The 24,944-nt window shown below is 49.6% G+C and overlaps 1 protein-coding gene across 8 annotated transcripts in view; it reads left to right on the top strand.

The window, feature by feature from the left end:
* TPCN1 (two pore segment channel 1) overlaps positions 1-24,944 on the top strand; it is a 60,717-nt gene that overhangs the window by 26,981 nt on the left and 8,792 nt on the right. For 7 of the 8 annotated variants that reach the window (XM_019977468.2, XM_019977464.2, XM_019977465.2 and 4 more), the window contains 17 exons: positions 1,312-1,439; positions 7,170-7,346; positions 7,764-7,877; positions 8,662-8,792; positions 10,169-10,257; positions 12,293-12,327; positions 12,872-12,930; positions 13,178-13,277; positions 15,670-15,786; positions 16,066-16,190; positions 16,992-17,040; positions 17,522-17,585; positions 18,810-18,854; positions 21,805-21,861; positions 22,267-22,320; positions 23,410-23,482; positions 24,791-24,898. In XM_019977468.2, coding sequence (XP_019833027.1) covers positions 1,312-1,439; positions 7,170-7,346; positions 7,764-7,877; positions 8,662-8,792; positions 10,169-10,257; positions 12,293-12,327; positions 12,872-12,930; positions 13,178-13,277; positions 15,670-15,786; positions 16,066-16,190; positions 16,992-17,040; positions 17,522-17,585; positions 18,810-18,854; positions 21,805-21,861; positions 22,267-22,320; positions 23,410-23,482; positions 24,791-24,898 — 1,525 coding nt within the window. The remainder of the gene's footprint in view (positions 1-1,311; positions 1,440-7,169; positions 7,347-7,763; positions 7,878-8,661; positions 8,793-10,168; positions 10,258-12,292; positions 12,328-12,871; positions 12,931-13,177; positions 13,278-15,669; positions 15,787-16,065; positions 16,191-16,991; positions 17,041-17,521; positions 17,586-18,809; positions 18,855-21,804; positions 21,862-22,266; positions 22,321-23,409; positions 23,483-24,790; positions 24,899-24,944) is intronic. The other variant, XM_070769627.1, reaches the window with a different exon arrangement.

Here is a 24,944-nt window from a genome sequence, read left to right on the forward strand (position 1 = left end):
GGGTGTTGAGGGGATCTCATTGCACTGGATCAGCTGCCAGGGGTGGAGTTGGCCAGAGCCCAAGAATAAGGACAAAAAGTAGGGAGCGGACACTCAGACAGACAGGACTGAGTTACCAGAAGGAAAGGGCATGGGTCTCAGCAGGGAAGAGCCACGGATGACCCTGCACCAGGCAACAAATCCAGTTATTTTTATTTTTCTGACAAGGCAGTATATTAACATGCTTCTACAAGTCAAAAGTCATCAAAAAGATCACTCCCTCTGAGCGACTTCCACCCCGTTCTCTCCATCCATTGTGGGTAATCAGTTTCATCAAGTTCTAATTTATTCTTCCTATTTCTTCCGTTAAGATAAGTAGATATCTCTGTGCTTTCTTGTTTTTTTCCCTTATTTACACAAATGATAGCATTGGGTGTGTGCTTTTTTTATACTTGCTTTCTTAACAGGAGAAAGAAAAATTTAATTGAGGTATGGTTGATACACAACATTGTATGTTTCAGGTGTATAATATAGTGATTCACAATTTTTAAAGGTTATGCTCCTTTTAATTTATAAAATATTCCTTTGCTGCACAATATGTCCTTGTAGTTTATTTATTTTATCTGTAGTCATTTGTACCTCTTAATCCCCTCCCCCATCTTGCCCCTCCCCCTTCCCTCTCCCCATAGAAACCACTAGTTCGTTCTCTGTATCTATGAGTCTGTCTGTGTTGTTGTATTCACTAGTTTGTTTTAGTTTTAAGGTTCCACACATAAGTGATCTCATAACAGTATTTGTCTTTCTGATTTATTTCACTCAGCGTAATACCCTCCAGGTCCATCCATGTCGGAAGAACATTTTTGCTAGACATACTATTCTTGCTGTCGTTAGTATTGGGTTGGCCAAAAAGGTCATTTGGTTTTTGCCAAAATACGTTACCCGAACGGCCTTTTCAGCCAACCTAATACACGGGCATGTGTAGACTTATGTGTGCTTAGTCACTCCATTGTGTCTGACTGTTTGTGACCCCATGGACTGTAGCCTGCCAGGCTCCTCTGACCATGGGGATTCTCCAGGCAAGAATACTGGAGTGGGTTGCCATGCCCTCCTCCAGGGGATCTTCACAACCCAGGGATCGACCCCAGGTCTCTTGCATTGCAGGCGGATTTTTTACCGCCTGAGCCACCAGGAAGCCCAAGTATATATAAGGGGGTGTTGACTTATATAATAGGATATGAGTGAGAGCAGGTGAATAACTGCCAGCCTTCTCTCTGGTGAATGGTGTCTTTTTATTCTCTCAAACCTGGGTTGTAAGTGAATCTCCTCTTGCAGATGGAGGCAAATATACCGTCCACGACTCCCAGGCCCCCAGTCTGAGCTTAGAGGGTGAGAACTCCCCCTCCAGCCCCACTGGACATGACTGGGAGATGAATTATCAAGAGGCAGCAATCTACCTCCAGGTGAGTATCTCCCGGGCAGCACCTGGCCCTTCTTGCCACGTGTTGGTGGAGACGGGGAGCCAGGCTCTGTTGGATGCATGCCCAGAAATCCAGTTCTGGCTTTGGTGCTCCATGTGTGAGCTTCTCATTTCATAAGATCACACCGGGAGAGCCAAGCTGGCTGTGCCCGTGGGCTTGTTCCCAGGACCCGGTGTGTGGCCCTGCCTGCCCCCAGGTTCCCTAGTCTGTCCATTTGGCTGCCCCCTGCCCTGCTCCCTCTTCTGGAGAGGCTGGTTCTCAGGAGGGAACTCGTCTATCTGCTGAGTCCAGCTGACTCAGTGTGCAGGGTCTGGAGCTGTTTATTCTTCCTGTTTCTCCTGCTGCTGCTTTCATATTTGCTATTCCATGCTTGGTTTTTGTTTTTAAACAAATTTTAAATTCTTTATAATTCTGTCTGGTAAGTGTATCTTAATTTATTTAACTATCCTGATAAGGTTGGATATTTTCTCTTTTTATATTTCCCTCACTGTATATTATGCATTTCCCTGTTATAAATTATAATATGAGGACAATCTATGTCTTCAGCTATTTCTCTCTTTTTCTCTTTAATATCGAGGATTATTTTATTAGGAAACACTCCAAGAAGTAGAATCAGTGGGTCGAAGGAATCGACATTTTTTAGGGCCTTTGGTATACAGTATTGAATACTCTCAAAAGGGAATATTGCCTGTTAACTGCTAATCTCACTGTCTATGGCATTTTCACCTTAATCTTGTCATTTTTGTCATTATAAGATTTCAGCTTCTGCTGAAATTTCAGCATTGAATAAGGATTTGGGTGAGGAAATGGGATTTTTCTTAAGTTCATTTGAATGATCACTTTCCCCTAATCTTTTTTTTCTTTGAAGCAGCTCTCCCTTTTAAGTATTTGCTTTTCTATTTTCAAAGAAAATTTAATGAAATTCAGATACTTATTTGATAGCTGTTCAGGTGTCTGTGTGTTTCTCACGTTTTATGGCTGTACTTCTCAAGGAATGGGTTTTGATTCAGGTTAAGGCAGAAATTATTCAGGTTAAGTAGAAATGTTTTCGGGAGATTTTAGCAAGCTTGGGCATGCCTGTTGACGTTGCAGGATCACTCTATACACTGTCACCCTCTCTAAGGTTGAACAGGTGCTAGATAAGAGGCCAGGATGGATCAGAATACAGAATTAGAATCACTGCTTGGTAATTGCCTCTTTCCTTAAGCAGGTGAGAACATTAGTAATAAAAATGGCTATCATCAAATAATAAATGCTGGAGAAGATGTGGGGGAAAGGGAACTCTCCTACACTTTTGGTGGGAATGTAAATTGGTACAGACATTAAGGAAAACAGTATGTAAGTGTCCTAAAAAAACTAAAAATAGAGCTACTATATGATCCAGCAATCCCACTCCAGGATATATATTTGGAGGAAAAAAAACCCTCTAATTCAAAAAGGTGTGTGTACCTCAGTGTTTATAGTAGCACTATTTACAATAGCCAAGGCATGGAGACAACCCAACAACCAAGTGCCCCTCAACAGACAATTGATTTGAGAAGATGTGGTATATAATACATACACACACATATATGAGCAGTGGAATATTACTCAGCCATAATAAAGAATGAAATGTTGCCATGTGCCATAGTGTGGATAGACCTAGAGAATATTACTAAGTGAAGTAAGTCAGCTAGAGAAAGAGAAATGTTATATAACTTCTAAGTGGAATCTAAAAAATAATACAAATGGATCTATATACCAAAAAAAGACTAAGTTAAGTATGTACTTGCTGATCTCTCTAACAATCTTACCAGCAGTTTGCTCATCTCCCAGTTCATACACCTGAGACTCCCGGGGGCTAGTGAGTCCAAAGCCAGCCAGCTGGTAAACTGCCAAGCTTGGATTTAAACAGTGTCCATCCGGCCTCCAAATGATGTTCTTTCTTCTCTACGTGGTAGCCACATTTCTGTACCTGACCTCATGTAGTCACTCAAAAATGGGCCATGTCTTTAGGGGAAAAGAGGTTACAGAACAGAAGGTATCATATGGTGACTTTTAATATATAAGTTATATATAACTTTATATAATGTGTGTCTATGTATGCACAGATACCCATTCACATCTGGAAACTTATTTGTCAGAATATTAAAGGTGATTATTTTGGGCTGATGGAATTTTTACTACCTTATAATTTTGTGTATTACTTGAATTTTTTTTCTTTTTTACAAAAAGATGCATCCTCTTGTAAAATTAAAACTAAAAGCAGAGCTTGAATCCCCGTGGACAGTGGTTTCTGGCTTGGAGGACGGTGTTAGCGGGCATCCGATAGCTGTTTCTGCGCTTGCGGATGGGCTGCAGCACAGCCCCTGAGCCAGCTTGTTAGTGTGCTTGGGTGACTGGCCCCTCGCTGTTCTGCGGCTATCTGGTGGCTGTGGTTTCCTCTCTTCCTAAATTTACCTGTTAACTCACTCACCCACAGGAGCCGTGTGCTCGGAGCTCCTGTTGCCTCCAAGACCCTCCTAGTTTTCTTTGTGGACTTCTGCCCCAGGGAGCAGAGATTAAAGGCCTGGAAGTCACATACAGCTGGCCTGGCTTCTTATTTTTCCTAATCATAAAATTTCCTAGTTCGTGATCAGCCTCTAGGAAATAAGGCCAGTGTTCTTAGTGCACACGTGCTCAGTCATGTCCGACTCTTTGCGACCCCATGGACTGTAGCCCACTAGGCTCCTCTGTCCTTGGGATTTTTCAGGCAAGAGTACTGGAGTGGGTTGCCATTTCCTCCTCCAGAGGACCTTCCCAACCCAGGGATCGAACCCAGGTTTTTTGCGTCTTCAACATTGGCAGGTGATTCTTTACCACCGCACCACCTGGGAAGCCTTAGCATCGGAGTCAGGATAGGGACCCAGATCCTATTTCACTCGGTCCTCGCTGGGGAAGGTCTCATCTTCCATCTGCCCTGCTGCTGCTGCTAAGTCGCTTCAGTCGTGTCCGACTCTGTGCGACCCCATAGATGGCAGCCCACCAGGCTCCCCCATCCCTGGGATTCTCCAGGCAAGAACACTGGAGTGGGTTGCCATTTCCTTCTCCAATGCATGAAAGGGAAAAGTAAAAGTGAAGTCGCTCAGTCGTGTCCAACTCTTAGTGACCCCGTGGACTGCAGCCTACCAGGCTCCGTCCATGGGATTTTCCAGGGAAGAGTACTGGAGTGGGTTGCCATTGCCTTCTCCGTCCATCTGCCCTGAGGCAATTCCAAGTCCCCGAGGTCAGATTTGAGAGCTCCATGTCAGTGGTTTCCTCTTGCCAGACCTTCATCCCTGGCTACCTGTTGGAAGAAATTACCCGAGAATTGCATTTTCTAGAAGTCCAAGCCAGAAGCTCCCCAGGCAACCATGTGCGACCCCTGTGGCCAGGGCGGTGGTGGTGAAAACCACAGCCGGCACAGATCACAGGACGGGGAGCGAGGCTTGCCCAGCTCACCCACCGTGTGACTCCAGGATGTTTGTTCCCTGCCCTGTCGAGTCTGTGGTTTGCCTTTTATTTTTTTTTTGATCATGAGGATAGTGATGTATCCGGCTTCAGGGAAGTGACTCGCTTGAAGTTCCGCTGCAAACCACAGCCAAGGTCAGAGCTCCCAGCCGACTCCCAGCTACTGGACAGTCCTCGGCCTAACAGGCGCCTGGAGAATGATCTCTTGCAGAAATGCTTCATCTTACCAAACATCTATTAAACGCCCACTGTGTGCACCAGACACTGCCAACTGAGGTCTTGACTATATCTCTTGCTCTCCCAGTTCTCTGTAACAAGCTTGGCGAGCTGAAGCCACCTCCAGCTAGCACAGGAGCCCACTGGCCAGAGCTCCTTCCATGGCACCATGTGCCACCTGGCCCAGAGACACTTCTTCCTGTTAACCTGGCTTTGTAACTTCTGGAGGAATCACCGGGCACGAATGTGTTAGTTTCACTTTTGCCAGAACAAGGGTTTATGAGGATGGTTGCATGTGGCCTCATCCCACAAGAGCCAAATATTGGAATAGTTGAAGGTCTGCCTGCATTCAAGAACACCCAGAATGCTTTTGGAAAGGCTCTGGGTGTCCCTTCTGGGGCTCTGACCCTTTTCTCCTCTAGAGATTGGAGCCAAGGGCAAGAGCCTCTGTTCTGAGTGTGCTGAGAGTGAACGAGATAGGTTCTCCTGACTCAGCATCATTGGTGTTTAGGACGGGATAATTCTTTGTTGTGAGGGGCTGCCCTGTGCATTTTAACAGCATCCCTGGAACTGACCCTCTGGATGCCAGCAACACCCCCCAGGTGTGACAACTACACGTGTCTCCAGCCCTGGGGTGGAGTCAGGGGAGGGCAGGTGGTCAACACTGCCCCCAATTGAGAAGCACTGAAGCAAGGCAATGCATGAAAAGTAAATGCTGTCTATGTGTATGCTGCTGGATGGGGTACTGAGGTGATGAAGTTGATGAGGTGGGACCTCTTTTACTTAGACCTGTGCCCACCAACCTCAGGGAGGCAGTGAAGATCCCCTACCTCCCCCAGAAGACCGATCCTAACAGGGAGGGTCATCGGCTTGTATTCTCAAGTGGACCATTCCCCAGGCTCCATCATTTGTTTTCTGCATCATCAGCAGGAGGCCAAGAATAGACAGAACAGGGCTGCTGGAACCAGGCTGCCTGGCTGTATGGGCTTGGGTGCTACGGAAGTTCCCTGGCACTGCTGTCAAATGAGAAGAAATAGAAGCACTTGCCTGGAAGGCAAATTGTCAGGACTGAAAGGAATGTCGGGGCTCAGTGGAGGGCACTCAGTGGGGGTCAGCCGCTGTCTCGTTACTGTTGGGATGAAAGCATCAAGGGCTTAGGAAATAAGGTGGAAATAGAGTCAGTTAAGAAGTAAGGGGACTTCCCTGTTGGTTCAGTAGTTGAGAAGACTTTGCCTTCCAATGCAGGGGGTGCAGATTCCATCCCTAGCTGGGGAGCCAAGATCCCATATGCCTCATGGTCAAAAAGCAAAAAAAAAAAAAAAAAAAAAAACAACACATAAAACAGAAGCAATATTGTAACAAATTCAACAAAAACTTTAAAAATGGTCCCACATCCAAAAACTCTTTAAAAAGATAAATGGGATGGGGAAAGCTGAATAAACCAGGATTTTGATAAAGGGACCCTCAAGCTTTCCCCTCAATGTTACTAGCTTAAAGTAAATAATAACAGGTCACCTCTTCAGGGAGCTTTCCGTGTGCCAGACGCTGTCCTAAGAGCCCTGGGAGTAAGTACGGTCGATCGTTAACCCATGGATGGTTGTAAAGGTGAAAGAACAGTTTCCATGTTGCCCAGGGAGAAGGGGGCGGAGCCAGGACACAGTCATGACTAGTTTACCCCAGACCCCGGGCACTTAACATCCCACACCTGAGAGTGAGACTTCGGTCTCAGAAGGGACCAGATGCGCCCACTTCCCTTTGATCTCTTGCGCGTTTTATCCTTTGAGTCCTCCGACTAGTTTTGGAAAGAAGCAAGTCTTTGAAGCCACATCAGTGGCAAGGGCGAGACCTGAGGGGTGTGCTAAGCTGTGAAGAGAATCCTTAATTTTCCGTCCTCTCTGGCCTGAAGCTCCACCCACCTGCCAAGGGCCCGCCCCTTTCCCCCGCCCACCACACGTCCCACATCCCCAGCCACTTCTGCCTCCCAGGCGCACTTCTTCGCGCGGGCTCACGCGACTCTCGCTCTTTCAGGAAGGCGAGAATAACGACAAGTTCTTCACCCACCCCAAGAACGCCAAAGCTCTGGCGGCCTACCTCTTCGCACACAACCACCTCTTCTACCTGATGGAGCTGTCCGCGGCCTTGCTCCTGCTGCTGCTCTCCCTGTGCGAGGCTCCCGCCGTCCCCGCGCTCCGGCTGGGCATTTACGTGAGTGTCCCGGTGGCCGCGAGCCGCGGCTCTCTGGGGGTTTCGGGGGTGGGAAGGCGGGCAGAGTAACTCAAGCCTGAAAGGGAACATTCTGGAAGGGGAGACACCCCACGGATTTCAAACGGGGAGGCCCTGGGAGTAGCTGGCTCACCAGTCTTGCCTGGGGTCCCCGCCCGAGGGAATGCACCACCCCCAGTCTCCCTGGGATCCCTTCCCTTGTAACTTCCAAGGAGGGGCAGGGGCCGCCCTCGGACTGCCTCACTTAGGACCCGTGGCCATGCTTTGGCTCCAGGTGAACAGCATACCTGATCAGCAGTCCAGCCCGCTGTCTCCAAAGAAAAGCCAGCAGGTGCGCTCACTTCTCCTACTGGGGAGTGGCTGATGACGCTGCGTCTCCTTCACACCCTGTGGCTGCAGGTCCACGCAACCCTGGAGCTGTTCGCCCTGGTGGTGGTCGTGTTTGAACTCTGCATGAAGTTGCGGTGGCTGGGCCTTCACACCTTCATCCGGCACAGAAGGACCATGGTCAAGGTGATGTGTTCATCTCTTTCCAGCATTTCCTTGTCAACTTCAAGCCGTATCCTCAGTTCAACTGCAAATCCCCCATGCGCTGCGAAGCGTAACTCTGGGTCCCGGAGCTCACCATGCTTCCAGCTTTGCTCTGGGTGTCACGGTGGTGCTAACAGTAGCTAACATGATCCGGTATTTAGTTCAGGCCAAGCACCAGCATGGTGACCTTTGTGGGAAATGTGTTACTATTCCTAGTTTACATCCAGCCAGTTGCAAGAGAATGGGATCTGGATCCCGGAGAGCTGGGATTCCAAAGCAGCCTGGTGTGGCCTCCACAGCCGTGCCAGTCAATGCCATATTGTCCACTTTCTCTGTAGCAGAGAGAGACATAGGTTGGGATATGTCAGAGTGGTATTTAGCAGTGTCAGAAGCGCACACACTTGACGGGGAGGATGTGCCCAAGGAACTGGAGATCAGGATGTGCCGAAGACCCCAGGGGCCCTCAGGGGGTAGCTAGAACCAGGGGGTGGGTGGCTGCGGCCTGCGGAGTGGTGGTTTTGTTCAGCGGGTACCCTCTAATGAGCTGCTGGGAGCATCGATCACCCTGAAGCTTGTTCTCCTGGGCCAGCAGCAGTGGACTTCTGGGGCCTGCCTGATGTTGGGGGAGGTGAGAGAGGGCGAGGGAAGGGCTTCTCTGGACTCCCCTCCGGGATGGGGAGGACTGGCGGGGGCCAGTATCTAGCCGGCCCTCTGTCTGGGCCTGGGGCGCAGGGGCTGACAGTGCGCTGTGCCCGGCCTCCCCCAGACCTCCGTGCTGGTGGTGCAGTTCGTGGAGGCCATCGTGGTGTTGGTACGGCAGACGTCACACATGCGGGTGACCCGGGCGCTGCGCTGCATCTTCCTGGTGGACTGTCGGTACTGCGGCGGCGTCCGGCGGTAAGGCCTGGGGAGGAGCTGCTCACTCAGGTGCTCTCACGGCCCAACCTGGCCCCCTGGGTCCGTGGTGGCGCAGGAGCCAGTGAGTCACTTAGTGAATAGGTCCCTCCTGCACTTGGCTAGGTCACAGTCCTGATCACTTCCCTCTGCCATTCGACCCTCACAGAGAGGAGGGTGGGCCTCCCACTGCAGGGCGCTCTCCCGTCATTACCTGTGCTTCTCTGGGGCTCCCGGCACAGTATCTGCCCAAACACAGCCTGCAGCAGGAGCTCAGTGAAGTCTGTGCGACTCAGCAGGCAGTCCTGACACCTTCCCTGGGACTGGGGGACTGAACTCAAAACAGGCCATTAACCTAAGTTCAAGCTGAGTTTTTTTTTTTTTTTTTTTTTTTTAATGATTTTGTTTATTTTTTGTCAGTGCTGGGTCTTCGTTGCTGCACGGGCTTTTCTCTAGTTGCAGTGCGAGGGCTTCTCATTGCCGTGGCTTCTCTTGTTGCAGAGCATGGGCTCTAGGCGCTCAGGCTTCAATAGTTGTGGCTCTCCAGCTCTAGAGCACAGGCTCAGTAGTTGTGGTTCATGGGCTTAGTTGCTCTGAGGCATATAGGATCTTCCCAGACCAGGGATCGAACCCATGTCCCCTGCATTGGCAGGTGGATTCTTCACCACTGAGCCACCAGGGAAGCCCCCGACTGAGTTTTGAGAATCCATCTAGAAAACCTGTTGGCTGGGGTCCTGTGAATGAGAGCGGGCTAGCCATTCGCTCTTGGTGAAGTTGCTCAGTCGTGTCCAACTCTTTGAGATCCCATGGACTATGGTCTACCAGGTTCCTCCATCCATGGAATTTTCCAGGCAAGAGTCCTAGAGTGGGTTGCCATTTCCTTCTCCAGGGGATCTTCCGGACCCAGGGATCGAACCCAGGTCCCCCTCATTGCAGGCAGACACTTCACCGTCTGAGCCACTGGGGAAGCCCATGGGGTCACTCTTGGTTCCCTGTGTGCAAAACCGGAGACACATGTCCTCGGACTGAATGGCCCTGAAATGTCTTCCTGCATACCGTGCAGACTGACCTTGGCACCTGAGGCCATGTACCCGGCCCTGGCCTGCCTGCTCCATCCCTTGCAGGCACTTGCCTGCTTGGGCTCTGTAAGCACCACGCCTGCCCTGGTTCTTTGCCCATCACTGCCTGAGTGGAAGTCCTAGGAGATCACTAAGCATGCCGTCACAAGCCAGGGTGCGGTGGGATTTAGCGTTCCAGGGGTTGGGAGCACCAGGCCCCCATCTCAACAGGGCACCCCTCACTGAGCAGTCCCAGACCATGCCCCTGGGCCCTAGCCCACTGCCCACCGCCCTCACCCTCCTGGCCCTGTCTCCCCCCAGCAACCTGCGTCAGATGTTTCAGTCCCTGCCGCCCTTCATGGACATCCTCCTGCTTCTCCTCTTCTTCATGATCATTTTCGCCATCCTCGGTGAGTTTTCTCCTGAGCCCCAGTACGCAGGCAGTCTCTAAAAGCAAACTCATTGTTGAGAAAAAAGGCACTTTGATGGTTTTAGAAATTCTGGAAGGTTTTCAGAACGATAGAAACACTTGTGGACTCCTGCTTAGGAAATGCGGTATTGGGGGGAAGAAAAAAATAGAAGCCACCTTTGTAACCTTTCTTGATCTCAGTTCCCTTTTGCTCCCAGGGGTGCCCCCGGCCTTTATTCACGCTGATGCGTGGAGATGTAGGCCATTCATTTTCACTACAGTGTCGTGATCCAATACGTGAATATACCCACGCTTATTTATCACTTCCTCCATTGGTGGGCATTTTCCTCTATTGCAGATCACATTGCTGCGAACATTCTCCTGCCTTTCCCGGTGCGCACACAGGGGAGTTTCTCTACAGCATATGCCTGGGACCTTAGGGTCGACATAGTTCAGCTTCACTAGGTGTTAAAGCAAGGTCATGCCCTTTCTAACACCGAGGAGGCCTTGCCTCTTCAGATAAGATCAAGTATTGATGCAACTCCCACATTCAGACATGGGCTTTAGACAGTGGCAGTCTCAGAACATGGCAGGGGAGCCCAAGGTCCCTTCCCTGGTGCTCAGATGGCAGAGACAGTGGAACCAGAGGGCCGTGACTCTAAGGCCCCCGCCAGTGCTGAAACCCCCAGACTCTCGTGACACTCTGTTCCCTGAGCCATTGACTCCCACCTACCCCACCCCACTCTGGATAGCATTTCCTTGGTGTTCCGAGGGGCTGACTTCCCTTAGGGGCAGAGTTTCAGGATTTCAAGGGCTCAGGGGAATAGCCCATTGCAAGAGGGAGGAAATTAATGGTGCCCCCACCTTGGACCCTCAGCTGCAGAACAGTGGGGTCCCTTTGAAGTTGTTACTTGGCTGTCATGTTCTCAAAACCAAAGATTGCAAACCAGCAGTCTGGGTTCCAGACCCAGCCTATGGATGAGTTTTGTTTGGTCTGAAAGTGTTGAGCCAGCATTTTATGTTTTATTTTATTAAGTTTTTTTTTTTTTGATGTGGACCATTTTTTAAAGTCTTTATTGAATTTGTTACAACATTGCTTCTGTTTACATTTTTTTGGTTTTGGGGGCACGAGATATGTGGGATCTTAGCTGCCTGACGGGATTGAACCTGCACCCCGTCCACTGGCAGGTGAAGTCTTAAAAAAAATTAATTTTTATTTTTATTTAATATATATTTTAAAATGTTTGTTTATTTATTTGGCTGCTCAAAGTCTTAGTTGCAGCATTTGTGATCTAGTTCCCCGACCAGGGATCCAACCTGGTCCCCTGCACTGGGAGCTGAGTCTTAGTCTCTGGACCACTGGGGAAGTCCTTTGAGCCAGCATTTTTAAAAACTAGATTTTTTAACATGAAAATACAGATTTCCAGCCTTAAAATCTTAAATTTTTTTTAAACTTCTATTTTAAAAAAAAAAATTTGACATGTAATCGACATAACACTGTATTAGTTCCAGGTGTACAGCATAATGGTTTATTATGAACATACTGCAGAATGATCTGGTTAACAACATCATCTTTATACATACTTATAGTTTTTTTTCCCTTCTGATGAGAACTTGAAGATCTACTCTCCCAGCAACTTTGAAACACACAATAATGGTATCATTAACTAGAGTCACTGCTTTGCACATCCAGCCTTTGTGTTTTTTTGGCTGCACGGTACAGCACATAGGATCTTAGTTCCCTGACCAGGGATCCCCAGCCCCCTGCAGTGGAAGCACAGGGTCCTAAACGCTGGACCACCAGAAAGGTCCCCAACTAGCCTTTTTTAATAATAGCTACAGTGGTGCTTGGATCACGTTCCCGAATGGCAGCAGGTACCTGGTGCCTTCAGTCAGAGCATGCGTTGTGCTCTGCCTCGGTCCCCACCACGCCCTATGCTTTCCCTCTGCCCACTGCTCTCATTTACATTTATTTGTATTGACATCTGGGTTTGGGACTTCTGCTCTAACCTATGTTTCCCACCACCTTCTTCTAGGTTTCTACTTATTCTCCCCTAATCCTTCAGACCCCGTAAGTAATCAGTGCGTTTGTCTGTGTCTTGCTGTATGTGGGGCCTTTTCACTTCAGGCCAGGCGGCTGGACTGACCTCCCCGCCGCCAGCCGTGTTAGGAAGGGATGCCCTGCTTGGTTTCTCATCATCGCTTATGGCACCTGAACGTTCAGTTCCTTCTTTGAGCGCCAAGTGCATCCCCTGTCCTGTCGTTGAGAGGGATGTTTCCAGGATCAAATCTGGAACACTGAAACATTTTGGCAGAGGAGTGGTGGAGGAGAGCCCAGCTCATTGTGCAGAACATGTGATTCTCTGGGAGACAAGTCCCAAGGCCAGGTGTCTGCTTCTGCCAGAAGCATTGAGCTCAGGAAGGAGGCAGCCTTGGACTCCGAGTTTGCTTGTTCCTCTGCCATCCTTCAGGGATCCCTCGGGAGGAGGAAGGGATGGGTGGGGTGGGGTGGGGGAGGGCAGGGCTCTGGAGATGACCCCCTGCACACACCCCGTTCCGGTGGTGTGTGCCGTTGGCTGGCACCCATGTGTCCTCTGGCCCTCCTGTCCCCACAGTACTTCAGCACCCTGGAGAACAGCATCATCAGTCTGTTTGTCCTTCTGACCACCGCCAAGTAAGTTTGGGCTCTGCTTTGGCTTCTGCCTGCCCTCTGGTAGTGCCCAGGGTTATCTCCTTTTCAGCCAAGGGTATTCCACGTCTTGGCTCAGACGGGTGCTCAGGGCCACCATGAGGGATGGGAGTGGCCTGGTGAGCTGAGAGTAGGGGAGGGGCGGGGGAGGAGCAGGCAGAAAGAGGGATGTGCTTAGAGAAAGCAGAGACTGGCAGACATGGGCCTTGCGGGTAATGCTCTGCAAATACAGCTTCCCAGACGTGATGATGCCCTCCTACTCCCGGAACCCCTGGTCCTGCGTCTTCTTCATCGTGTACCTCTCCATTGAGCTGTACTTTATCATGAACCTGGTGAGTGGCCTTGGCTTCTGTTCTGTGGACCAGCCCCAGCCATCGCCGTGCTGGGCATCGTGGGGATAAAGTAGGGGTGGCCATCCACCTCCGAGGGCGGAACACAGGGGAAGGAAGTCCTAGACCCTAGTCAGGTGTGGTGTGACTAGGAATGCCCTGTCAGGACTTGAGTTCAGCCGGTTACCAGCAGTAACTAGCCTCTCTGGGTTAGTGCTGCTGCTGCTGACAGTGCTAGAGCTTGTCATTCGTTCGCTCACTTTTTCATTTATTTGACTGCACTGGGTGGGTCTTCATTTCGGCCTGTGGGATCTTTAGTTGTGGCATGCGGGATCTAGTTTCCTGACCAAGGGATTGAACCCGGGCGCCCCGCGTTAGGAGCACAGAGTCTTAACCACTGGACCACCAAGGAAGTCCCAGAGCTAGAGTTTAAACCAAAACTACCCTGGAACCTTTTCCTTCTCAGGGCGAACATATAATAACTGGAAAAGCTGACACTTATGAAGCCTTAGTCAGGTACTATGCCAAGTGCTTTATGGATAGAGGTTAAATAATTTAACACTTAAACCCTAGATGTCGTCTTATGATTCTCAGTTTATAGCTGAGGAAACTGAGGATCAGACCGATAGGGTGAGTCAGCCTTGCCTGCACAGCTCGGGTGGCCAGGTGAGCTGGTCTGATTCCAGAGCCCTGCTCTTAACCACCCCATCCCACTGCACGCACATGCCAGGAATGTCCTGTGTATTTCTACCCTGTTTATTATGAACCCCTGGGAAACCCAATACAGAATACGTTCCTTTAAGGACAGTGTGTAGTCCCCATGCACACTGGGAACTTTGGAGGTGTTTTTGGAGGCTCGACTGGCCACCAGGAGTGTTCCTGCCACCAGCAGATCACCTTCTCCCAGACCAGGCCATCAGGCTGGTGCTGAGACCAGAATTATAAGGAAGAGGACTTACCAAGTCTTGCATTTATTTTTATACTTCTGATGAGCATCCCCAAACCAGTCACCACAGTCAGGCCCGGTTTAGAAATGGAAAACACTTTCTCTGGGGGTAGACTTGTGCTTTTGCTGCTAAGTCACATCAGTCGTGTCTGACTCCTTGTGACCCCATAGACGGCAGCCCACCAGGCTCCCGTCCCTGCCTTAAAATGTGATGTCTTAAGCAGGAAAATATTTTCTTTTTTTTTTTTTTTTGTGTAATAAAGTTTTATTAAAGTATAAAGGAGATAGAGAAAGCTTCTGACATAGGCATCAGAAGGGGGCAGAAAGAGTACCCCAATATTTTCTTTTTTTAATTTCTCAAGACCCAAAATAAGTATGTTGGATGTCTGTTTGTATATCTTAGAGTTCTTTTGTACCGTTGTTAGTTTAGAATCCTAAAAATAGCGTTATGTGTAATTATTTGCTTTAACAGGTATTTTGAACTGTGAAAATACAGGGTATGAGTCAGCCATTGCGGGCCCAAACCTGGCCTACCACCTGTTTTTGTCAATAAAGTTTTATTGGCACATGGCCATGCCCATTCATTTGCATATAGCCTATGAATGCTTTCATGCTACACCCACAGGGTTGAGTGATTTCTACAGAGACCATCTTGCCTGCAGAGCCTCACATATTTGCTCTCTGGCCCTTTACAGAAAAAGTTTGCTGACTCCTTTGATCTAAAGGGAAATGTAGGGGGCCAGTTTGAAGGGATGGAAAGGGAAATGTAGGGGGCCAGTTTGAGGGGATGGAAAGGCAAATATATTTCAAAATATTTTTGAAATATTTTGAAAGAAGCCTCAAAAAGGCTTCTTTCAAATTCTGCTCCCGCCCTCCCATCGCCCTCTGATAACGCAGGCTGTGTTGTCTACATGCTGACTTTGGAACTGGGCACTTCCAGAACCTTGTGCCCTTGAGTGCAGGCCACCTCTTGCCCCTCATTTCTAGGGCCACACAGACTCAGCAGGAGAAGGAACATGGGGACAGGGGAGGAAGGGACAGCGATGTCCCTCCCTGCTCTGAGGTTGGGAGGGCACAGGATGGGCACACAGCCTCCCCGGCTGTCACACAGACCTAAATGGGGCAAAGGCCCCAGCGTGTTCCCCTCACAGCTTCTCTCCCCTTATAAAACTGCCCAGGCAGGGATGAGCTATACAGGCAGAGAAGAAAAACTGGGGGAAAATGTAATAGTGTTTTCACGAATCTGTAGAGGGGAAATTTACAACGGCAATGAATGACCTTCTCCTAAGACTTGGAGATGAACTTCCTACACCTGGCCAGGGGAGAGGCTCTTCTCAACCTGCCTTCCTAGGGTGGCTGGAGGAGCGCCCTCTGGAGGCTGGGGAACTGTTCCCTAGCTCCCTGAGGCCCAGTCGGCATGGGTACCAGGTCTCTGCTCTTCCCTCTCAGCTCCTGGCCGTGGTATTTGACACCTTCAATGACATCGAGAAACGCAAGTTCAAGTCTTTGCTGCTACACAAGCGAACTGCCATCCAGCACGCCTACCGCCTGCTTGTCAGCCAGCGGGTAGGGGGGTTCCAGGGGCTGAGCCAGGGAGGGGGGTTGGTCCTTGTTCTCCTGCCCTTCCTCCCCCTACCTCCACCCCACCTCCCAATATCTCCTAAGCATAGAAGGGACAGCAGCTTCAGAAACCAGGGGTCCTGCCCTTGGGAGAACAGAGAGAGAACAGGGTGCCCTGGGATCCCACGTGATGCGGGACATCGGGCATGGCTCCCCCCAGGGGAAGGGGCAGCTGGACTCTGCGTTTACCTGTGTTCCACGTGGCCATCTTCCCTCTCTCCCCAGAGGCCTGCCGGCATCTCCTACAGGCAGTTCGAAGGCCTGATGCGTTTCTACAAGCCCCGGATGAGTGCGGGGGAGCGCTATCTCACCTTCAAGGCCCTGAATCAGAGCAACACGCCACTGCTCAGGTGAGGGATCCCAAGTGGGTGCAGTACAGCCGAAGGAGGCCTTGACAAGAGGCTCTGGGGTGCCTGGCGGGCAGAGAGGCCCTTAGACACTTAGTTTTCTTTGCAGAGCGTTTTATGCACATAGACCCTATTGCTCAGGATTCTTCTTACAAATGACAGAGTCCAACCCACGTCCAATTTAAATTCACAACAAGAAAGGAATGTATTGGCTAGTAGAATGGACTGGCCCAGCTGCTCACCCTCGAGCCATGAGCAAGCTGGGTAGTTGCATGTGAACAGATCCACAGAGCACCGTGAACAACACACACACACACAGCCCTGGCACAGCCTCAGAACGGGCCCCGAGCTGTCCATGGTCAGTCTTGGTCTTCTGGCTGCTGATGACCAAAACCCTTTTCTTTTCGATTTGAGAAGCAGCAGGCCTGCTGTAGAGATGAGGGTGAGAGAGCTCGGTCTGGGCTGACCTCTCAGCCCCCGTTGTTCTAGTTAGTCCTCTGCCAAAGGATGCTCCATCCTTGTCTGACAGTGGTAGTCATTCGGGGGCTGGCTCTCTGGGGAACGCAAGCCAGTGGTAGTCAGTGTAGACTGAGAGGATGAAGTATCAATAGTCTGGGGGAAGGAGGAGATGAAAAGCCAGCAGGTACCCGTCCCCTGGGCCCCAATGGGCTGGGACTCTCAGATGTCACCCCCTCCACCTCTCGAAGGTGACCGTAGGCAGGTGGGTGTGAGAAACACTGAAGCTCTGTGGGAACGTACCCTGATTTTTTCTTTTCTTTTGCCCTTTCTTGTTGCTTATGACAGCCTGAAGGACTTTCATGATATTTATGAAGTTGCCGCCTTAAAGTGGAAGGTGGGTGCTCTCCGGGGAGGGACCAGGCCGACGGTTCCATGGGAGGGGGATGAGGCCGGTCCAGCTCTCGGCTGGGCGCCATGCATTGTAGAGAGAACAGGTGGCCCCCGGCCAAATCTGCCCATCCCCCTGCAATATGCCGTCCCGGTTAAGAGCCCTGAGTCTCAGACCCCATTAGTCGCTGTGTGGCGTCCGGCAGGTTATGGAACCTTTCCGAGGCTTGTCTCGCCTGGGAAGTGGGGCCATGAGAGCCCTACCCTGCTGCGTTAGTTTCAGGATCATGTAAAATAATGCCAGTGCACAGCACACTGCAAAGGCCGGCAGGCCTCGGCTGGCTTGGTTGTTCTGTAGATCCCTGAGTGTTTTCGTGGTTTCCCGAGTTAGTCAGAGAGCAGGAAAGGAAAGCGGCACCCTGGTCCCCAGGGCTGGGATCCAGTCCCTGGTCCTAACTCTCTCCCCCATGGCCCTGTTCCTCGGTCAGGCAAAGAGAAATAGAGAACACTGGTTTGATGAGCTTCCCAGGACAGCATTCCTCATCTTCAAAGGTAAGGCTGACCTGAACGTTGCGTCCTGACTGCTGGGGACGAATGGAGGTTTCCAGAGGCCACTGATGAAGATTTAAAGAACATGACCAGAGTGGGTGGGTGGGTGTGTGTGTACACGCGCACATGCATATGAACTGTCTGTGTGTGTAAAAGAGAGTGTGATGACCCCAGCAGAGAATTAGTATTGGACTAGGGAGGGAAATCAGTAACGTAAAAACCAAACAAAAAAGAATTGTGGGTTATTTTTTCGACTATTATTGAATAGTTCAATCAATATTGAACTATTATTCGTTGAAGGAAATGTATACAAAGTTAGATAATTAGAAGAAAAGGAACGTCTACCACACAGAGATAATCAGTATTAATTTTCTGATGTGTTTTCTTTTGTTACGGGTTATTTTCTATGCCTTTTAAAAACAGTAGAGGGGATTACATTATACATTCTGTTGTGAAACATGCCTTTTACAATAGAGTTTTTACCTTCCTCTTGTATCAGGATATATAGTTAGTGTATCTGATCAATGCTTGTATCATATAAAATTAAAATTTTTAACATCTGAGTCCACCGTATCATTTACCTAGTAGTTTTCTCTGAATTTCATGCCAGTTTTGAAGTTCCACACAGGATATGTTTAGCTCACAGGGGTTACAGTTCAGCTGTTTTGAACAAGAGTTAAAATGGCCAGACTCCCCTGGCGGTCGAGTGGTTAAGATGCCGTGCTTCCAATGCAGGGGGCTCAGGTTCTGTCCCTGGTTGGGGACGTTCCCCGTGCTGCTCAGTGTGGCCAAAAAAAAAAACCAGTTAAAATGGTATATCCTATTTTGGGATTTCTCCCAAGATAGGATAGAACTTTGAGCACAGCTGTTACTATTCCATGTTCTTTAGCAAGTTTTCCATTCCATTGGGAAGATACGTTATTCAAGTGGATGAGTAAACAGCGCCAGGTCTAGGCCAGGAGCAAACTTGAAGTTTCAGGAGCAGCCAGCAAAACCCTGTTCTGTTCTGTCACAGCTCCAGGTTGCCCAGGCTCTTCCCAGAGCAGTTGTTGCCAATGGCAGTGTTGTCCAGGGGCATAAGAATGGGCGTTCCTCTGAGAGCAGGCCCTTCCTTTTTCATCCCCTGGACATAAACACCCCATTTGCTTCCATGCATGACATATGTGGTTGGTGATTATGTACTTACACGTGAAAATTTCACTGTTACCATTTCTTCTTTTCAAACAGGAATTAATATCCTTGTGAAGTCCAAGGCCTTCCAGTATTTCATGTGTAAGTGTGAAGTGCCACAGCTCTAGGTCTCTGTCCTCCTGAGTCTTACTGCTCCAGAAGTTGGAGGGGCGAGGGCTAAGTCATGCCATTGGCTTTTCATCATAGAAAATTCCAAGCACGTGTGATGGTGGAGGGGCTGTGATGAGCAGCCATGTACCCATCCCCCAGCTTCAACAGTGATCATCTCCTGGCCAGTCTTTCTCGTCCATCTAATCCCCTCGTCCAGTTCATCACCCCTTCTCCAGACCTGGGGTTTTGGGAATCAAATTCCAGAACCACAGATTGTGGTTGGTTGACACGTCACTTTGACCTGTTTTAATCTGTAGGTTTCTCCCCCATCCATTTTTTCCCTCTTGCAGTATTTAGTTGAAGAAGCAGGATTGTTTGTCCTTCAGCCTTGTTTTCGCATGTTCCTCTGTTGCTTATGTCCTGTAGTTTGGTAGTTAGAGCTAGAGCTGTGTTGTCCAACATGGCAGCCATTAGCCACACATGGCTATTTGAACTTAAGCCAACTAAAATTACAAATTCAGTTCCCATCACAGTAGCCGAAGTCTGAGCACTCAGTAACCACATCTGGTTAATGATGACCAGTGGGACTGCACAGATGCAGACTGTTCTACTCATCCAGGGGTTTGGTGGGATTCACCCTTTCTGAGGAGGTCTGGTTCCATTTAATGGGAAATGGTGTTTAGAGATCACAGTCAGAGATGCTAGCAGTACGTGTTGCTTGGAGTTGGTTATTGTTTCCATGGTAGGTTTTTTTTTTTTTTTTTTTTATAAAGATAAACTAGCTTGTGAATTTTTCTTGATATAATTTTGGACTATAGGATTTTTACCTAACTCCATCATCCTTTCATATCTAAGTTCCCAGGCTTAAAATCCTAGTTCCCAGCAATACTGACACAACCACTCACTTGCTATATCTCACAGTCCACACTGTGTCTCCACACATAGTCCACTCTGTGGACTCGACCCAGTCCACATGGAGTCTCCAAAGAACAATACCAACACAACCCTAACCATTGAAATTGTTAGAAACACCACTGCAGGGACAAACATTTAGATGACTACGTCTTAAGGTCAGCCGGAATAGTTTTTCTCCACGTGGGTACGTCACCATCTAGATGCATGTTTAGATTTATTTCAAAAAAATTTTGCTTTTTAATGTTTCCAATGTTGTGTTGGTTTCTGCCTTTCAATAACACGAATCAGCCATAATTATACATATATCCCCTCCCACTTGAACTTCCCTCTCCTCCCATACCACCCCTTTAGGTCACCCTAGAGCACCAGCCTGGGCTCTCTGTGTTAACGGCAGCCTCTCACCAGGGTCCACTTTACACAATAATGTGTCTGTGCTCTTGTTTTCTCTCCATGGTCCCACCATCTGCCTCCCCCACTGTGTGCACAAGTCCATTCTCTACATGTGCATCTCCATTCCTTCCCGCAGATAGGTTCATCAGTGCTGTTTATTTCTTTTTTTAAAACAATGTTTAGGGGACTTCCCTGGTGGCCCAGGAGTTAAGACTGTGCTCCCACTGCAGGGGGCGGGGGTTTGATCCGCGGTTGGGGGAACTGGGAGCCCACACGCTGTGTGGCACGGCCAAAATAAAATGAAGTGATGGAGCATTTAAACGTTATTTTAGAGATTGCTTTTTACATTTAATTTTGCTTTATAATTATGTAAATACATATATATATGATTACAAGTCAGATCTACCAGACAAAATATATTCAAGGAAGTCTCATTTAATCCTGTCACCTCCCCCAGTGGGTAACTTGTGTTATACTTTATGCTTCCATTTTTAAAAACTAAAGTAGGTGCATATATGCACATTTTCCTGTCTTAAATAAACTAGCACAGTTTATACACTTTTTTCAGCTTTGCTTTTTTTCAGTTAACAATATGTCCTAAAGACCACACCATATTAATACATAGAGATGTTCTTCATTTTTTAAAATATTTAAGTGTTTAATTGCTGATGATAGTTTTTTCTTTCTTTTCTATGGATATGATACATTTACTTCATGAATTTTTTTTTAACTTGTTTTATTTTTTTAAATTGTGAAAGTGTGATAACACATTTACAGGAGACTTGGAAAATATAGAACAAAATTACATATGGTTCCATTATATGTTACAATTATATATTACATTATATATTATATATTACAATTAAGTAGATACATTAAGATTTTTAGTTGGAGTTTCAATATCAAACTCTTCAAAAATTTAGTGATATAGATAGAAAAGTAGAAGGATATAGTGGACCTGAAAAGCCCTATGAACCAGTTCAACATAATTAAGATTTATGGTTGACAGTATACCACTTCATGGATGTACTCATAGTTTATTCACCCAGCCTCCTGTCCATCATTTAGGCTGTTTCCAGTTTCTTTGCAACCACAAATAGCTCTTCAGTAAACAGCTTTCAGCATATGTCATTCTGTTTTTGCCAGTGTCTCATTGGGGTGGATCCCATAAGTGGGATTGCTAGACGAAAGGCCAAGTGCATGTGCAAGTTTGCTAATTAGTTCCTGGAGTCATTGAAAGAGCAGATGTCTCTAGGGAGAAACATGTCAGTACTCAAACCCTTTGTATGTGGTCCATCTTATACATCAGCTTGGAATAAGCTGCAGGTTTTATGGAAACAGTTTTTAAAATTTTTATCAATTAAAATAGTTTCTACTGTACTGGAACATCTTAACTGGTATCCCTACAGTGACAGAGAGCGTGTCTTTAGAAATCTGTAGCTGTTTTCTAAGTGAAACCACCGGTCGATGTAGCTCATGGTAAAAGCACTCAGCAGGAAGGCACCTGTTATCTGGGTGTAGGGAGCCGCCCTGCATTCTCTCAGAGTTGCCTATAAACTAACCAGGGGCTGCAGCTGTGACCTGTGGATTTCCGCACCCACCTGTGCTCGCTCTCTCATGAGCCTGTCTGTTGCAGATTTGGTGGTAGCGGTCAACGGGGTCTGGATCCTCGTGGAGACCTTCATGCTGAAAGGTGAGCCCGGCAAGGGGACTGGCCTGTCCTGTGGGTACACCTGGCCCACCTGTTTTTTTTATTTATTTGCAACTGTGCTGGGTCTTTGTTGCTGGCTGTGGGTTTTCTCTGGTTGTGGAGAGTAGGGGCTTGTCTCTGTTGCGGTGCACAGGCTTCTCACTGCAGTGGCTTCTCTTGCCGTGGAGCACGGGCTTTAGGCACGTGGGCTTCAGTAGTTGCGGCATGTGGGCTCGGTGGTTGCGGCTCCCAGGCTCTTCGAGCATGGGCTTAGTTGCTGCCCTGCATATGGGATCTCTCCCAACCAGGGATCGACCCCATGTCCCCTGCACTGGCAGGCAGATTCTTAACCACTGGACCAGGGAAGCCCCTCGCCCACCTCTTCAACTGCTGCCCCTTTTCTTACAGGTGGGAACTTCGTCTCCAGGCACGTGCCGTGGAGTCACCTCGTCTTTCTGACTAGTAAGTTTCTGACATGGCCTTGGTCTTGTCCTCGCCACCGGCTGGAACCTCCTTCTGGGTTAGGGTCTCCTGGCTCTTCTCTAAAGCAGGGAAGTGTCAGCAGCAGGGAAGCAAAAATTGAGTCTGATTCTCCCCCGTCCCTGTTCTAAACTCTTTGGTGGTTGCCCACTGCCCTTTGGACCAAGTCCCTGTGCTGGGCGTGACTCACAGGGCCACGGGGGCCCCTTCAGCCTTCATTTGAGGCCTCGTCTGTCACCAGCACCACCCCGCCTTGTCCCCCAGAACACATCCTACTCCCCAGGACCCCCTGCCCTCTCTTACCCCTGGGCCTCTGCCTGGGTGTCTCCTCTGCCAGTGCACTCATCCCCTCACCACACCCCTCTGCCTGACACTCCTCTCCCCCCATCATGTCTAAACATTAGACATGACTAGTAACGCCGTGTCCCAAATTGTTTTCGTTCTTCTTAAAAAGTGGGACTTCAACTGCCTTGATCAGTACCCTCTGGCGTCCTCTGCGGAGTTCAGAGTAGCATAGGGACTCAGCACACACACTCGGGTCAGAGGGCCCTGGGGGTCCATTCCCGGCTGTGCCTCTCGTGTGACCCGAAGTCCCCTCCCCAGCTCCCCCTTCACCTCCTCCTTTCATCATGTTCCAGGGACTCCCACCTTCCTTCTGCCTCTTAAGCAGGCCAAGACCACATCTAGGCTGGCCCCTGATTGTTTCAAATGTAACACCTCCCCCAGTGTAACATACTCATTCCCTGTCTTCCTCTAAACTCTAAGCACCCAGTGCAATGCCTGGCACGGAAGTCATGCTCAGGAAATATCCGTCAGATGGACAGACAGTGCCTGGCACCCCCCGCCCCCAGACAGCGGGAGCACATGCTGGTCTTGTTAGCAGGCGGCCCTGGGTGGGCAGCATCTGGGCCTGGCCCTGCTCCAGGGCCCACACTTTCACTGCAGGCGCAGGTGGGATGTGGGTGTCTGCAGGACACACGACCAGACCTTAGGAGAGTCCTGAGAAGAGACAGGCCAGGTGTGGGGGAGGCCACAGTAGGGCCCCTGCTCACTGCCTCCTCCTGCTCACAGTCTACGCGGTAGAGCTGTTCCTGAAAGTTGCCGGCTTGGGCCCCATTGAGTACCTGTCCTCAGGATGGAACCTGTGAGTACAGAGCATGTCTCGCTCCTTTTTTTTTTTTTTTTTTTTAAATATTTATTTATTTATTTATTTGACTGTGGAGGGTCTTAGTTGTGGCGCCCAGCGTCTTCAGTCTTTGCAGCATGTGGGATCTAGTTCCCTGACCAGGGATTGAACACAGGCCCCCCCTGCCTCGGGAGCAAGGAGTTCTAGCCCCTGGACCACCAAGGAGGTCCCCAGAGCATGTTTCTCAACCACGTCAGAAACTCTGATGAAAGCCACTGGCCCTCTCCCTCCTCACCCACCACCAGAAGGTCCGAGGCCAGCTTGGGTCTCTGTCTCCTGGAGGGGTTCTGCCTGTGGCTCTGGGCACTGCTGGGGTCAGGCCCTCATCTTCCTCCCTGGGACCACCCCACCTGTCCCTCCTGGATGAGGCCTCTTGGGGGGTCCTTAGGCCGGCTGGCTCTTTCTGAGTCACCGAACCCCACACCCCTCCCTGACAACTAAGCTCTCTTATCCTCCATGAAAACCAAAGCACTCACAGAGGAGGTGGCACGCAGCCTGATGCATGGTCACCATCGAGCTGGAGGCCCCTGTCCCTGTTCCAGAGGCCCCAAGAGGTCGCTCACTGCCCACGAAAGTTAGCTCACCTGCAAAGTCAGGCCACGCTCATGTGGTCTCCGGTCATGAGTGAAATAGGTTAATGAGTAGGGAGGAGCTGGGCAGAGCAGCAGGTTGTGATTGGCAGGTGCAGGGCCTTAATATGTATCGGGGGGGGCGGTCCTCTATCCTGCGTGGGGGGAGCTGGCCTCAGGGGGCCTCCACTGTGGTCCTGCCCCACCCGCAGTCCCTTCACCAGGGTCACTGGTGTATCCCGTGTCTGCCGTGAGACCTTCAGGAAAGGCTTTCCAACCCCCGAGGGGCGTACTGTTGACTGAGAGGCCCAGCGACGCCAGCCTCAGAGACACCCGACGGTGGCAGGAAGCTGGCCGGCTGCGGGGCCTGCAGCTGCCTTTGCGGTGGTTTGGTGTGTGGGCTCCAATCATCACGTGTGCTCAGAGTCATAACCAGAGCGCCACAACCTCTGAGGGTCCATGGGGACCCTCTGAGCCCCTACTGCACCTCAGCACTGATTTTTTGAGTCTCTTGTCAAGAAAACCCTCCCTTGCTCTCAACTTTCCCCTGGCCACCACCGTAGGAAATGGTACACGTTTGTAGGAACCTGGGGACGTTGTCCCTTACCAGCTGGGGGCTCCCCCTGGAGTGGGGGAGCCTGGGGGGGTGGGCTGAGCGGACCTCCACTTCTCTTCCTCCTTCCTTCCCCATCCCCAGGTTCGACTTCTCCGTCACAGCCTTTGCCTTCCTGGGACTGCTGGCTCTGGCCTTCAACATGGAGCCCTTCTACTTCATAGTGGTCCTGCGTCCCCTCCAGCTGCTGAGGTGACAGCAGGGCTGGGTCTGGTGGGCGGGCAGTGACCAGACGGAG

The sequence above is a fragment of the Bos indicus genome, chromosome 17 (genome assembly GCF_029378745.1).
Source record: "Bos indicus isolate NIAB-ARS_2022 breed Sahiwal x Tharparkar chromosome 17, NIAB-ARS_B.indTharparkar_mat_pri_1.0, whole genome shotgun sequence".
Lineage (NCBI taxonomy): Eukaryota > Metazoa > Chordata > Mammalia > Artiodactyla > Bovidae > Bos > Bos indicus.